This window comes from Dicentrarchus labrax, unplaced genomic scaffold, assembly GCF_905237075.1.
Source record: "Dicentrarchus labrax unplaced genomic scaffold, dlabrax2021, whole genome shotgun sequence".
Taxonomy (NCBI): Eukaryota; Metazoa; Chordata; class Actinopteri; family Moronidae; genus Dicentrarchus; species Dicentrarchus labrax.
In genome coordinates, this window is record NW_026136706.1 from 2,155,191 (window position 1) to 2,170,798 (window position 15,608).

At 47.1% G+C, this 15,608-nt stretch overlaps 1 protein-coding gene across 4 annotated transcripts in view; it reads right to left on the reverse strand.

The window, feature by feature from the left end:
- Positions 1–15,608, reverse strand: part of ttn.2 (titin, tandem duplicate 2) — a 211,710-nt gene that overhangs the window by 46,690 nt on the left and 149,412 nt on the right. For all 4 annotated transcript variants that reach the window (XM_051402827.1, XM_051402826.1, XM_051402824.1 and 1 more), the window contains 27 exons: positions 15,297–15,578; positions 14,889–15,188; positions 14,208–14,501; positions 11,934–13,938; positions 11,142–11,829; positions 10,744–11,008; positions 10,273–10,599; positions 9,858–10,142; positions 9,444–9,743; positions 9,038–9,340; positions 8,594–8,869; positions 8,145–8,444; positions 7,755–8,057; positions 6,835–7,134; positions 6,464–6,751; positions 6,058–6,360; positions 5,559–5,861; positions 5,151–5,456; positions 4,507–4,794; positions 4,027–4,317; positions 3,216–3,503; positions 2,518–3,105; positions 1,963–2,067; positions 1,676–1,873; positions 1,281–1,577; positions 584–1,171; positions 119–421 (listed from right to left, as the gene is read on the reverse strand). In XM_051402827.1, coding sequence (XP_051258787.1) covers positions 119–421; positions 584–1,171; positions 1,281–1,577; positions 1,676–1,873; positions 1,963–2,067; positions 2,518–3,105; positions 3,216–3,503; positions 4,027–4,317; positions 4,507–4,794; positions 5,151–5,456; positions 5,559–5,861; positions 6,058–6,360; positions 6,464–6,751; positions 6,835–7,134; positions 7,755–8,057; positions 8,145–8,444; positions 8,594–8,869; positions 9,038–9,340; positions 9,444–9,743; positions 9,858–10,142; positions 10,273–10,599; positions 10,744–11,008; positions 11,142–11,829; positions 11,934–13,938; positions 14,208–14,501; positions 14,889–15,188; positions 15,297–15,578 — 10,374 coding nt within the window. The remainder of the gene's footprint in view (positions 1–118; positions 422–583; positions 1,172–1,280; positions 1,578–1,675; positions 1,874–1,962; positions 2,068–2,517; positions 3,106–3,215; positions 3,504–4,026; positions 4,318–4,506; positions 4,795–5,150; positions 5,457–5,558; positions 5,862–6,057; positions 6,361–6,463; positions 6,752–6,834; positions 7,135–7,754; positions 8,058–8,144; positions 8,445–8,593; positions 8,870–9,037; positions 9,341–9,443; positions 9,744–9,857; positions 10,143–10,272; positions 10,600–10,743; positions 11,009–11,141; positions 11,830–11,933; positions 13,939–14,207; positions 14,502–14,888; positions 15,189–15,296; positions 15,579–15,608) is intronic.

Here is a 15,608-nt window from a genome sequence, read left to right on the forward strand (position 1 = left end):
GAGTGAAGGTGGTACACAAGTTCTTGATTAGTATGTTCAGACTTTTATGCATATGTAACTTTCTCACTTTACTGTAAAAGCAAATTCAGAATTAATTAAGAAGTCAAGTTTTACTTACACACAATGTCCTTGGTCATCACAGGGTGTGATGGCTCACTTGGATCCCCAAATCCAGCCTTGTTCTCAGCAGTGACTCTAAACTCATACTCTATTCCCTCGCTCAGGCCTTGCACCTTATAGCGCAGGTCAGGGACTGTCCTCTTACAGGCTCTCACCCATCTCATTCCTCTCCTCTCTTTCCTCTCTACACAATATCCTCTGATGTCACTTCCACCGTCCTGTACTGGTCTCTTCCATGAAATGGTAACAGCGCTCCTACTGACATTATCAATTTCTGGGGTTGATGGTGGACCTGGTGGGCCTGGGGGAAACAAAATGTACAAGAACATTTTGGTCAGTTCTTAGGTTCATAGGTTTTTCACTCAAAGGTATTTAACTATTAAATAATGCATCCCAGGAAAAATCTAAATTTCACTGCATTTTTAAAATATTATACAACTAAATGTAAACCATATAAACTTACGGAAACTGTCAACCATTTTGACTGGACCAGATTGGCTTGAGTCTCCAGTGCCATACTGGTTCACAGCAGACACTCTAAAGATGTACTCATTGCCCTTGATCAGTTTACTGGCTACATATCTGCAGTCCATGACATTTTCAGCTAGCTTGGTCCACTGCAAGCGGCTGGTCTCTCTCTTTTCAAGGATGTAGGACTTGATAGAGCAGCCTCCATCCTCCTCTGGTGGAAGCCAGGTCAGAGTACACTTCTCAGCTGAAATGTTAGTGGGTTCAATGGGGCCTGGAGGTCCAGGCACGTCCAGAACCTTCACTTTTACGTGTTCTTCCTTAATACCAAAGGGATTGCTGGCAGTGATGATGTAGTCGCCCGTGTTCTTCCGGCTTGCATACTTGATAGCCAGAGTAGAGGAGGTGGGGGTACTGGTGATGGTGATGATGTCAGAGGTCTTGAACTCACGGCCTCCCTTTGACCAGACAGAAGTAGGTGGAGGTTTGCCCAAAATCTTGGAGGCTGATATCACGATGGTGTCTCCTGCCCTGACTGATACACCGTCCTTCATTTCTGGGTCAATAGTGATTGTCGGGGGCTCTGCAGAGAGGACATCACAAAAAATTAATATAAAAATTGTCCACACACCTCATAAATTCAAATTAATGACAATATGACTTTAAAGACAGATATTTGCTATTCAACTTACCATACTCATCCTTGCAGGTCAGAAGCTCAGTAGACTCTGAAGGAACACTAATAGCCCCAGCAGAATTCTTGGCCCTGATCCTGAACTGATACTGAGATCCCTCTGTCAGGTCAGGGACAGTGAAGGCACATCCCTGGACGTTGATATGATTGGCCTTCATCCAGGCCTTGCCGCCAGCCTCCAACTTCTCCACCATGTAGCCAGTCAGCTTGTGGCCGCCGTCATATTTGGGAGCTGTCCAAATCAGAGTGACTGTGGTCCTTGTGACGTTAATCACTTCCGGCTTGCCAGGAGGATCTAACAGAACACAAAGTAAATGTGTTAAAACATACAGAAAAAACACCAAACACATTAGGTTTTCACATGGAAAAAAAATCTGAAAGCAGTGAACTCACCAATAGGATCCAGGGCGACCACAGCCTCAGTGGCCCTGCTTGCCTTTCCGAGCCCGGCCATGTTCATGGCCATCACTCTGAACTCGTACTCTAGTCCCTCTATCAGGCCAGTGACTCTGCACTCCTTTACTCTCAAAGGAGTCTTACTGGCCCGTTTCCACATCAGACTGTTTCTCTCCTTAAACTCCACATGATATCCTAGAGAAAACACAAATCAAGTCATGGTGATTGCTGTTTGCTATTTGCTCATGATAAACTACAAACTGATATCTATCACAGTTTGTTACCAGTAATTGGGGAGCCACCAGTGTCCTTTGGATCAGCCCAAGTCAAAATGGCTGACTCGTGGCGGATGCTCACAATTTCTGGAGGAGCAGGTGCCTCAGGCACATCTGGAGGAAGCAGAGAAACAGAGAAGGGTTAAATGATTAATTATTATTTCTACTATTAGAAAGTGAGTACAGTAAGTTTACTTGCTGACTCATTCTGGCTACACTCCTATCGTAGTGGTAAACAAACATCCCCTGGTACTGTTCAGCTTGTAGTCAGGGTACTGTCAGCTAATAGGATAACTAGCTATTGCCAGGAACTAGTACACTAAGCATATGCAGCAGTGCAACGGTAAGTAAGTAACTTAATTTGTTACAAGAGAAAAGGTCCATGCTCCAACAGTCACCTGATACTTTGGTCCGGGTGACAAGATCCAACTAATGAAAAGACCAAGACTCTAATCATCTTAAAGGATGGCCCTTATAAATATTATCAAAGCTTCTGCAAAATGGCACAGACTATAAAAGACATGCTACTGCCTCAGCCCAAAATGTATTTTGACTGATACTCACTGAATGGATGCTGGGCGATGACTGGGTCAGACCTCAGATACTCTCCAACTCCATATTTGTTCTCAGCAAACACTCTGAAGATGTACTCTATTCCATCGTGGAGCCTGATCACCCTCATGGTGGTCTTCTGGATAGCTGAAGCTACTGTGGCCCACTTGTTGTCTGTGGTCCTCCTCTTCTCAACGATGTAGTTGGACACCTCTGCACCGCCATCATCTTTGGGTGGTCCCCACTCCAGGGTGATGCCATCAGCGGTGATCTCGTCAAACTTAATGGGTCCAGTGCAGATGCCAGGCTTGCCGACCACTTTCAGCTGGAACTTGCAGTCCTTGGAACCGGCACTGTTCCTGACGTGGATGCTGTAGGTGTCGGCATCTCCTTTCTGGCAGTCTCTGATAAGCAGAGTGGTGACACCATGAGACGCCTCCACGCACATCCTGCCGGTGTCTCCGACCATCGTGTCGCCCTTCTTCCAGGTGGCAGTGGGGAGGGGCACTCCGATGGTGGGGATGTGGATACGCGTGGTGCTGCCTTCCTTCACCACACAGCAATTGTCTTGCAGAGCACTCAAGTTGCAGTCAGGCAGCACTAAAATCCAAAGTATTTGCTCATCAGAAAACATTTAAAAACAATAACTTTATGTTCTAGCAAAATAAGAAGCTATAACTAATATATCAGCATGATGGCTGACATCTTACCAAACTGGTCCTTTGCGACGACAGTGAGCTCGGTGGGTGGCCCCTCTCCGGACTCATTGAGCGCCTTGACTTTGAAGGAGTACTCCTTGCCTTCAGTCAGCTCGCTGATGGTGTGTGAGGTGTTCTTGCCCTTCATGATCTGCTTCCACTTCTCTTCGCCTTCGCTCTGCTCCAGGATATAAGCGGTAACGTAGCTTCCGCCGTCACTGATAGGCTTCTTCCAGCCCAGGACGATCGAGTCCTTGGTGGTCTTCTGGGCTTTGAAGTCCATCACTGGACCAGGTTGTTCTGAAGGGGGAGAAAAGATGGGTGAAGATTGAGCCTGTGTTTGTGTTTAAACACTCAAAGGCAAGTTCCTTCATCTTAGATCTGAATATAGGAGGCAGATTTTTCTGACTTTTGTCTTGGCCACTGATCTTGACCATTACGCTTAGGTCCTGTTCTTTTCAACTGGATTGTGTTGTTTGTTTTTTGGTGCAGTAGCTACTATTGTATTCAGTTAACATTTCTAAGTAAAACCTTGAACTTTTATTTAATTCGATGATTCACGTAGTTTTAGACAATAAATTAAGGATTCAGTATTTCTTCACGAGAATTTTATTCCTGGCAGTGAGGAGTGGACTTGATTAATAAAAATTAACAATATATACAGAAGAGACAGCAAGTAAAATCTTACTTATTGCCTTAGTTGAAGTTAAGTTAAAGTTTTTTAAATTCAAATGAAAGTACTATAATACTACAAGATACATTACTCTGCTGAGTAAAAAAACCTATTCTAACTTAGTAAACAACAACAGTGACTTGTAGCTACCTGAGGCTCGGACGCTGCCGGCAGTCTCACAGCCCTCTCCGATGCCATAGTTGTTTTCAGCCAGCACTCTGAAGCAGTAGGCCTGTCCACCCTCCAGGTTGGTGATCCTGAATGAGGTTTTGGGGCACTCTGCCGACACGCAGGTCCAGGCTTTTCTTTCGGCCAGACGTTTCTCTACGACATAGCTCTTGACTGGGCTGCCACCGTCAATCAGCGGGGGCTCCCAGGTGATGCAGGCGTGGCTTTTGGAGGTCTCCTTGACAATCAGGTTCACAGGTGGTCCAGGAGAATCTAAGGGGGTGAAGCAGTATCTCTGGCTTAGAGCTTTTGAACTGAGATATAAATCAGGTCGTAGATTTAAAAAAAAATCTGTTTCTCGTGGGTGAACATGTTTAAGGTTTTCAGGTTCAGCAATTTTTTTCTAAACCATGTCATGTCTTCATAAATCATTTATTTAATTTTTCTCATTATGTTTCTTACCAAGGACCTTGACCACAATGGTGTAGCTCTTGGAGCCGCTGCTATTCTCCAGTGTCAGGACGTATTTGCCAGCGTCATATCTGTTAATGTCCTCGGCCATCAGTAGGGTGTCCCACTCGGACGTCTTGATCAGCAGACCCTGCCTCTCCTTCAGGTTGGCGTCCACCTTTGTCCATGTCACCTTTGGTGCCGGACGTCCTCTCAGTGGGACGTAGAGCCTCATGGTAACGCCAGCACGAAGAACCAAAGCCTTTCTTAGGTCAGCATCCAGCTCAGCTTCAGGAGCGACTGGAGGGTGGACAGAAGATTGGGTTTTAAATACGTAATTGACTACTGTAACCAACTTATTAGTTTTGGTTGAGAGCAAGGCTGCGTTAGTTAGCTGGCCCATGAATGAGTTAAATTAGTCATTATTGAGAATAGATGTTATTTATTAAATGTATGATTAAACTGATCATCACAGCTAGGATTAATAATGATTCACTAATGAAGTGGTCATTTTTACTAAAGCATTACATCTGTACTGAAAATGATTCATTCAGTGATATGAAGGGGAAAATACTTGGTGAGTTAGCGATAATACTAGGGGTTATTTATTCAAATTAAGTGGCATAATAAACAATAAATTGAAACGTGGAGCGTACTTAGGATGTCCTTGGCCATGTGGTTTCCAGGGACCTCACTGGGCTCGCTGTAGCCAATCTTGTTGACAGCAGTTACTCTGAACTGGTACTCAGTGTTGTCCATCAGGCCTGTCATTAGGAATTTGGTGTCCTGGAGCTTCTTTGGGACGTTGCACTTGGTCCAGTCCTCAGCTTCGGCTCGCTTACACTCCACCAGGTAGCCAATGATCTCACAGCCACCATCATAGGCTGGTTTGGTCCAGCTGAGGCTAATGGAGCTCTTGGTGGAGTCCACCACCTTGGGGAAGGCAGGAGGTCCGGGAGGATCTGGAGAATAACAGTGACACATTTGTCATTATTTTTACATAAACAGTTAGAAGCTTGTTTTTGTAATTTTCTTTAAATGGGAGTTTTAAAGCTGATACTTACAGACAGGGTCAACAGCCAATGCAGCACTGGATGCGTCGCTGGGTTTGCCCAAACCGGCTTTGTTCATGGCGATGACTCTGAACTCGTACTCAGAGCCCTCGGACAGCTGAGCAGCTTTGAGGGTTCTATCAATAACTGGTCGGCGGTTGACCTTAGCCCAGGTCAGCTCGGTGGCCTCACGTTTCTCCAGCATGTATCCCAGGATGGTGGCCTTGCCGTCGTTGGCTGGGGCTTTCCAGCTCACTGTCATAGAGTTCTGAGTAATGTTGGTGATTACGGGCGGCTCGCATGGACCAGGAACATCTGAAGGAAGAGATATAGCCACGATAATCTCCCATCAGTGTTTGAGTTTATATTATCTCATCAACATTCAAATTGTGCTGTCTCGTTAATATCGTATCCCCAGAGACATACTGAGGAAGTTTAAATAGTCAGAAAGACCACAGGTTTTTGTCCCTTTTTTTACTGTACTGTACTCTTTAGACCTCAGTGAACTTACCGTATGGGTTCTTGACCATGACAGAGTTAGTCATGTTGGGGTCTCCCACACCATACTGGTTCTCAGCACTGACTCTGAACTCATACTCATGTCCTTCAATGAGTTTCTCCACTGAGCAGTCAGTGACGTGTCCATGGATGTTGGAGCTGACCAGCGCCCAGTTGGCCCTGCTGGTCTCACGCTTCTCTATGATGTAGTTTGTGATCTCAGAGCCACCGTCCGCTATTGGGGGCTCCCATCGCAACTTAACATGGTCAGCAAACACCTTACCAATTTTCACTGAGGCTGGAGGGCCGGGTTTGTCTGTAGGGGAAAACAATGGGAGTTTAGCTTCCCACTTATTGGTACACATAAAATGCTTGCATAGAGAAAATACAACAATAAAATAATATTAAATCTAACTTACCGAGCACCTTGACCTTGATGGTAGCATACTTGCTGCCACTGAGATTCTCAGCGGTGATAGTGTAGTCTCCAGACTCCTTCCTGGTGACAGAGAAGAGCTCCAGCAGGTGGACATGTTTCTTCTGGATCATCTTCATTCCCTCGCGAAGGACGAGAGGCGCTCCGTCTCTCTTCCAGCTCACCTTTGGCAGGGGCTTGCCGAACACCTCAGCATCCAGGAAAACATTCTCTCCGGCTTTCACCACGATCAGGTTCTTCATGTTGACGCCCAGGTCAACACGAGGGGGAACTGCACAGAGAGAGAATTATCATCAATATTTATCTGTAATTTAATCTGTCAGTATAGTTTTTCCTTGCTGTGTGGAGCTGTACCATTTTCAGCAATGACAGCGATGGGGTCAGACAGCTCAGACGGCAGGCTGGTGTTGATGGCGGTCTTAGCAATGACTCTAAACTGGTACTGTCGGCCCTCCTCCAGGCCGGTCACCACATAACTCTCCGTCTGGATGCTCATGCAGTTGGCGTTGCAGCGTATCCACTTCTCCTCTGGAAGCTTTGTGTACTCCATGTGGTAGCCAATCAGCTTGCTACCGCCGTCATGCTTGGGGCGGCTCCAGACCAATGACACAGAGCTCTTGTTCACATCCATGGGTTCAGGTTTACCTGGTGGATCTGGATGGAAGCAAAGGGGTGTAGATTCAGTTACATGACACTGTCTGAACAAGGGAAAGGGTTAAGTGAACAAGGGTGTGAATTTTTCTCTTTGAACAAAACTTCATTAACCCAAGATAAGAAATTATAACTATACTTAAGGATAAAAAGTTTATATAAAACATCAAAATCAGATAATATGTTTTTATATAAAGGTGTGTAAGATTTAGTGGCATCAAGCAGTTTTCTTGCAGATTTCAACAACCTCACTCTACCCTCCCCTTTCCAAGCATGAAGAAGAAACAACAGTGGCCGCGACACGTGAAAAATGCCCATATCTAGAGCCATTGTTTGGTTTGTCCCTTCTGGGATACTTTAGAAACATGGCGGACTACACAGAAGGCGACCCTCAATTATTCTAGCCATTCAAGCCAGGATTTGTGTGTCAGGTAACATTAAATGCGTTGCCCATGGACATTCAGTTTACTTTCTATTTTGCCAAGATATGATGTTCTTGTTATGTTAGCTATAGTAGCAGAAGAGCTGAATCTCTTTAGCAACTGCTTGCAAACATAGCTAATGTAGCGTTGACACTATATCACGGTATTTGTCATGATCAGCAATCAAGGACATTTTCGTACCAACAGCAGTCCTGGCGGTGATGAAGTCGGTCTGTTTGCAAGGTTTGCCCTGTCCAGCCAGGTTGAGTGCCGACACCCTAAAGGTGTACTCCAGGCCCTCCATCAGGCTGGTGCAGGTGTACTGGGTGGCTTTGACCACAGACTCGTTGGCCCTCATCCACAGAAGGCTGTTCCTTTCCTTCTTTTCAATGCAGTATCCAGTGATTGGGGTGCCGCCGTCGCTGCTGGGACGCTCCCATGACAGGATGACGAAGTCCTTGTTGATCTTGTTGATCTGTAGGTTTCTGGGCTCGCTTGGAGGATCTTTGGGGGAAAGCAAAACAGTTGGTATATAGTGTCATAGTTGTAATAGTAGTAACCAGTAATGAAGCTAAAAATATTTTGACTCACCAAATGGATATCTGGCAATCATCTTCTCTGAGTAGATGGGCTCTGAGACACCGAACCTGTTCTCGGCACGGACCCGGAATCCATACTCTTTACCAGTTGTCAGTTTGGTCACTCTAAAGCTGGTTTTGGTGCAGGAAGTGGACACAGGGATCCAGTCGCCCTGGCTGACGTCACACTTCTCCACAATATAGTTGGTGATGTTGCTGCCACCATCCTCCTGTGGGGAGTTCCAGAGTAGCGTGCAGGCATCTATGTCTGGTTCAGTGATCTCCAGAGGAGCTTCAGGGGGTCCAGGAAGGTCTGCAGAAACACAGGATTGAGTCATTAATGGATGAGTCATTAATGATGTTAATCACACACCTAATCAATGATCTGTTATTCATTGTTAACATTTTCATCATCATCTATATCTTTTCGGTTTAGAACCAGTATCTGTTGTTCAAACTGACCCATGACAGTGACTCTGAGGATCTGGTTGATCTTGCCAGTACTGTTCTCAGCTGACAGGCTGTAGTAGCCGCTGTCCTTTCTTCTCACGTTCTTAATGATAAGTGTGCAGGTGGTCAGCGTCTTAACGACGGACAGGCGATCAGAGGTCAGCACATCTTCGCTGCCCTGCTTCCACTTGCAGAAGGGAGCAGGTTTACCTGCCACAATGGCCTCAACCACCATCTTGGATCCAGCTCTGACTGTCACAATGTCAGGCAAAATGACCTTAGGAGCCACTGGGAGGAAGCAGAAACACAACATGTTACTTCAGAGATTAATGATAGGATTTCAACTTTTTCCTTTTTCATCAAGGAATAATTTTTGTATTATTATTATTTTAATTAAAAGAGTCTCTACCAGTCTGTTACTATAGTCTGAAGTAGATTTTAGGCCGGTCTACTTACTGAGCTGCTCCTTGACCTCAAACACTCCCTCCGCCTCTCGAGCCAAGCTGACTCCCACTGAGTTCCTGGCTGCCACTCTGAACTTGTACTTCTTTCCTTCATTCAGACCAACCACCACGATGGTCATGTCTTTCACCACAGAGTAAGGTGTCCACTTGTCCTCGGGCGTACCCTCCTCCTGGTAGTCCACCACATATCCGTTGATCTTGGCTCCTCCATCTCTGAGTGGCTTTAGCCAACCCAGTGTGGCGCTGTTCTTGGTGATCTCCAACACTTCCATCTTCTTTGGAGGGTCTGGCTCACCTGAATGCAACACACAGCAGGTGTTAGGAATAATTTGAAAATGGAAAAAACAACAGAGGTTGACAGGCTAAACCTTTTTCACACAGTCAATGGTGACACTCACTGCAGGGGTCCACAGCCAGGTAGGACTTGGGCGAATCCTGAGGAAGTCCAATGCCATATTTGTTGCAGGCCATGACTCTGAAGTAGTACTCGATGCCAGGTGTCATGTTGGTCACCTTGAAGCTAGTCTTCTTCAGGTCCTCTATGCACTTGGTCCAGGTCTTTCTATCCACCTCACGTTTCTCTACAATGTAGTTGAGGATGGGGCTACCACCGTCATTCTCCGGTGGCAACCAGGACAGCTGAGCTGTTGTCTTGGTGACATCTGTCGCCTCCAGTCCGCCAACAGGACCAGGAGTATCTGCAGAGGATGAATTTAAAAATCACTTTGATCATACAGTTTCCTAACCAGTAAAATTTGTTGTAACTTTTGTTAAAAGCAACTGCTGTAAAAATTAAGTTTGTTGTTTCTCACCAAGGACTTTGACACGAACAAACACGGCTTTCTCTCCAGCCGAGTTCGACAGTGTCAGTGAGTATCTCCCAGAATCCTCTCTGGTGCTTTCAGGGATGACCAGGAAGGACATGGTGTCAACTTGGTCCACATGACCTCGGCGGATCACATTGTCCACGCCAATGCGCTTCCAGGTAACTTTGGGGGAGGGCCTTCCTCTGATCACAGCGAAAAGCCTGATTGGACAGCCAGCCCTGACAGCCAGGCCTTTCCTCAGACTGGCGTCCAGATCAATCTCTGGAGCCTCTGTTGCCATAGAAACACATTTATGTAGAGCTCATTAGAGTGTTGTTAACATTTACTACCTAGTGTACGTGTATATAATGGATTTATCAAGGCACATCCACGGTTGTCTTTAGTAGCCGTTCATTCTTACCCAGGACCTCCTTGGGGAAGACGGCCTCCTTCAAGTAGGCATGACGTCCCCAGCCCACCTGGTTTTTGGCAGACACCTTAAAGTCATACTCTTGCTTCTCATCTAGCTGGCCGATAGTGAACTCTGTGAGCACCAGTGGACCATGGGTGTCAATTCTCTTCCAGCCCTCTGTGGGCTTCTCAGGGTCTGCCTCGCTCTTCAGTCTCATGTCCAGGCTGTAGCCGATAATGGGGGCACCGCCATCATACACGGGTTTAGACCAGGACAGGGTGATAGAGGTCTTGGTGCTGTCACCCACCTTCAAGCCTGCAGGGGGGCCAGGGGGCTCTGCAGGTAGAGACAGTAAAACAAAGTTTAAAACACCAAAGGCCATCTCTGACATCTTATGCTTCCTATTGATTTCTAATCTGAGAACAAAAAAAATGTAAAAAAAAGACGTAAACTGAACTGTGGTGGCATCTGCAAACTCACCAATGGGATCTTTGGCTGCAACAGGTCTGCAGGGTTTGCTAGGCTCTCCTAGGCCGACCTCATTCTCAGCCTTCACCCTGAACTGGTACTCATGGTTGGGAATCAGGTTGCTGACTTTCATGCGTCTCTCGGAGATGGGGCTCTTTGTGCAGGGCACCCAGCGCACTGCCCTCTTCTCTTTCCTCTCCAGGATGTAGCCAGTGATCGATTTTCCACCATCATTCTCAGGAGGAGCCCAGACAACTGTCATCTCATCTTTGCTCACCTGGATCGCAACAATATTAACAGTGTGAGTAACAGAAACTTTTTACAACTACAATGTACACTGATACTAGGCTGAAATGCTCTTCGTGAGGTAAGTTCAGGACAATCTATAAAACAGATAATCTTTCACTTACCTTAGTGACCTCAGGGGCCTCAGGTGGTCCAGGTTTGTTGAACTGAGTCTTGACAGTAACAGGTTTGCTCTCCATAGCAGGGCCGGTTCCCATCTTGTTCTCAGCCCTCACTCTGAAGATGTACTCGTTGCTTTCCACCAAACGAGTGACGTTGCAGTATGGTGTGACCACAGAGGCTGAATATGTCGACCAGACCATCCTCCTGGTCTCGCATTTCTCCAGGATGTAGCTGTCCACCTCGCAACCACCATCATCCTCAGGAGCATCCCAAATCACTCTGCACTTGTCGGCTCCGATGCCGGTAATCCTGAGGTTCCTCACCGGGCCAGGGACATCCAGGACGTTAACGTTGGCATATGCTGTGAAGGTCCCGGCTGGGTTGGTGGCAGTGATGACATACTTTCCAGTGTCAGTACGTCTGGACTTGGTCATGAGGAACTTGGAGTAGTCGGGGCCAGTCTCATAGCTCAATCTGGGGTTGTCTCCGACAGCTTTATCTTTTATCCATTTAACCTCAGGCTGGGGCTTTCCTCTCAGTGCAGCCTCTATCCTAACAGATTCTCCGACCTTCACTGTCAAAACTCCGGCCAACTTCAGGTCAATTACAGGCTTCTGGATCTCCTCCTTCACCAGAATATCAGCAAGTTTCACCCAAGCACTCTCACCGCCTTCATTAACAGTCTGCACCCTGGATAACAAATAATTAGAATTATTACTTAAATGTTTTTTGATTTGGCAGACTCAAATAATACCATTTCTGAGCAAGGAAACAGTACAAATTCAGTAACCTACCTGAAGGTGTATGTCTGGTTCTCCGTGCATTTGTCAGCCAGGAAAAAGGTGTCAGTGAGAGTGGCAGTGTTAAGTTTCTCCCACTCCTCAGCATCTTTGGCTTTGCATTCCAAGTTGTAGGAGATGTTGGGGCTGCCACCATCGTAGTCAGGCTTCCTCCATCTCAGATAGACGTGGTTCTTACCAATGTCAGTGGCTCTGAAGTTCTCAGGCTCACCTGGTTTCTCGATGCAGTCGATGGCCAGCAGAGGGACCTTGGTCTCCACAGACGGTCCTGGTCCCATCTTGTTCTCAGCACAGACACGGAACAGGTACTCATGACCCTCCATCAGCTTAGCCTTGATCTTACGATTGGTGCAGCTGGAGGAGATCATGGACCACATACTAATGCTGGGTTCACGGCACTCCACGATGTAGTTGGTGATCTCTGATCCACCATTGTCCTTAGGGGCCTCCCAGTTGATCATGCATGAGTCCTTGGTGGCATAGGTCACGTGTAGATTCTGGCAGTGGCTAGGTCTGTCTAGCACATTGACTGTAATGGTGCAGGAGGCCTCACCACCCTCATTTGAAGCCTTTAGGATGTATTTGCCATGGTCAGCTCTTGTTGCCTCCTTGATCTTCAGGTGGACCACAGGGAAGTTTTGAATGATGGTGACACGTTTGCTGTTCTCCAGAACCGTCTCTTCCTTTGACCAAAGCACTTCAGGGTCAGGACGGGCTTTGATGTAGCCAATGATGTTGATGTTGTGTCCTACACGCACAGTGACGCGCTCACGGCAGGTGGCGTCCATCTCAATCTCTGGAGGGATGAGGATATCCTGAGCAGTGATGGACTCTGGGATTTCTCTGACCTCTCCATCTCCGATTATGTTTGTGGCATAAACTCTGAATCTGTAGGTCACGCCCTCCTCCAGACCCTTCACCCTGTAGGCACACTGCTTGATGAAGTCATCAAGGTTAACTTTTTTCCATTCTTCAATATCGGCTTTCTTCATTTCCACGTTGTAGCCCAGGATGGGGCTGCCTCCATCTTTGTTGGGTTTGGTCCACACAAGGTCAGCGGTGGTCTTGCTGTAATCTTTAACTTTGGGGTTGACAGGGGGGCCGGGGATGGTGATGGGCCTGCAGGGCTTGCAGGGGTCAGAGATGGGAGAGGGGCCGCTGTAACCGGCAATATTCTCAGCAAACACTCTGAACTCGTACTCATTGCCCTCAAACAGACCCAAGACTCTGTACCTCAGGTCCTTGCAGGGTGTCTTGTTGACACGGATCCATTTTCCTCCTTTGTGTCTGCGCTCAACGATGTAGCCAGATATCTGGCTACCACCATCAGAGAGGGGCATGGTCCAGCCAACTGTAACAGCATCCTCTGCAATATCAGAGGTCTGTGGCTTACCAGGCTGGCTGGGTGGCATGAAAGAGTGCTCAGCAACGGTGGGCTTGCTCTCCAGTGGAGCACCAATGCCCATCTTATTCGCAGCACGAATGCGAACCACATATTCCACTCCCTTCTGCAGGCGGGTGATATTGAGCTGGGTGGCAAGGCTCCCAGAGCTCACACCTCCCCAGGTCTCCTTTTTTGACTCTCTCTTCTCCACAATGTAGTTGGTGACAGGGCTACCACCATCGTCCTTGGGAGGACGCCATTCAATCATCATGGAATCTGGAGTGACCTCCAGGATGTTGGCAGGTCCTATGGGAGCAGCGGGAACGTCCAACACAGTGACGTTCAAGGCAACTGTCTTGGTTCCAGCTGGGTTGGACACAGTGAGCAGGTAGGTTCCAGAGTGATTCCTGGTGCACTCATTAATGCTGAGCACAGTGGAGAAGTTGTCAGTGTCGATCTTGATGTTGCCCTCGCTGGTGATCTCTTCTCCTTCAATGGTCCATTTGGCAGTGGGAACAGGGATTCCTCTCATGATAGCTGGCAGCCTGATGGTGGTGCCAGCCTTTACGATGATGCCTTCAATGAGCTTAACGTCCACCTCGACGATTGGAGGCACTGTGGACATGCAGACAGTGGTGGTTACCCAGTGTTATTACACGTATCATGATCAAATAAAATGAAATAGTATAATATAATAATTTATCACCAACGTTAAGTGGTTTGGCTGATACCAAATACCAATTCAAGGCACATTATTTTGCTAATATGGACTATAACAAGAGCTACATCTGCACCAATGTTGATGGTACAGAAAGGATTGGTGAATTTTAATTGAGAATGAAAAACTAGAACACTATGTTCTGGGGTTTCATCCTGTATCTCACCTAGTTTTTCCTGGCAGAGGATAGGCACAGTGGTGTCGGGTCTGCTGAGGCCAATGGCATTCTCAGCCCTCACTCTGAAGCGGTATGTCTTTCCTTCTTCCAGGCCAGTCACATGACTCTCAGGGATGCTGACGGTCTTCCACTCGTCCCACTCCCTCTCTCCCTCTTCCTGATACTCCACCAGGAATCCTGTGATCTCACTTCCTCCATTGCGATCTGGCCAGTTCCAGACCAACCACACCTCAGTCTTGTCCACGTCGGTGTGGTGCAGGTCTTTGGGAGGACCAGGAGGGACTGAAGGGACAGAGGAAAAGACATTCAGGTATGAACTGGAGAGATTGAGCATTAACAACATAGACATACACATCATCACTTCCACCACCCTGCCACCTAAAGAGATTGATTCGTAATACATTTGTTGTATTGCTTTTGTTGAGTGACAAATGCTTTTGAGAAGCAAAGTACATTGAAAATGCCATACAAATCTGAAAATACTTTTTCCTTTATGGCAAACCCAATTATGTGTGCTGAAACATCCATTTTGTTCTATTGTTGCAACCTCTTGGAAAAAAAGAGGTTTATCCTGTGAGTATTATATTTGTATTTGTTTTCTATGTGTTAAAACACAATTCTCAGTACAACGTAATCGGCTGATTAAGTGATTGCTGTGTTGTAACTCACAGAGTGGGTTCATTGCCTTGATGGCCTTTGGCGTCTCAATGTATTCGCTGCGGCCGTACTGGTTCTCAGCAGCAACTCTAAATGAGTAGGATGTGCCCTCCATCAGGTGCTTCAGCATCATGCTGCGTTTCTTGGATGTGGAGCAGACAGGGACCCACTGAGTGGCTGCAGTGTCTTTCTTCTCTACCACAAAGTTTGTGATGCGGGCACCACCGTTGTCCTCTGGGTCCTTCCAGGACAGGTAGGCAGAGTCACACCTGATGTCAGACACCCGGAGGTGCTGGATGGGACCAGGTTTGTCTGCAGAAAAGGAACGTCACATATCAATCACAGAGCAACTGATCAAAGCAAATATAGTATTAGTGTGATAGTGAATCACGCTCATGTATTCAAGCTAAAAATTCTTACCAAAGACCAGAACGGTGCAGGTGGCAGTCTTGGATCCAGCAGGGTTCTCCACAGTGAGGGTGTAGTCTCCACAGTCACCACGGTTACAGAACCTCATCTCCAGCTTGGTGCCTGCCTGGTTTGTCTCAATGTCTGCCCTCGTGGGCACATCGGCGTCATTCTTCTTCCAGGTGACGGTGGGGAATGGAACGCCATTGATAGTGGCCATCAGTGTGATGTGAGTGCCAGCCATGGCCTTCACCTCCCGGGTCATTCCAGCGTCCAGAATCAGCTCTGGGGGCTCTGAGGGGAGGACACGGGTGTAGAAGAACG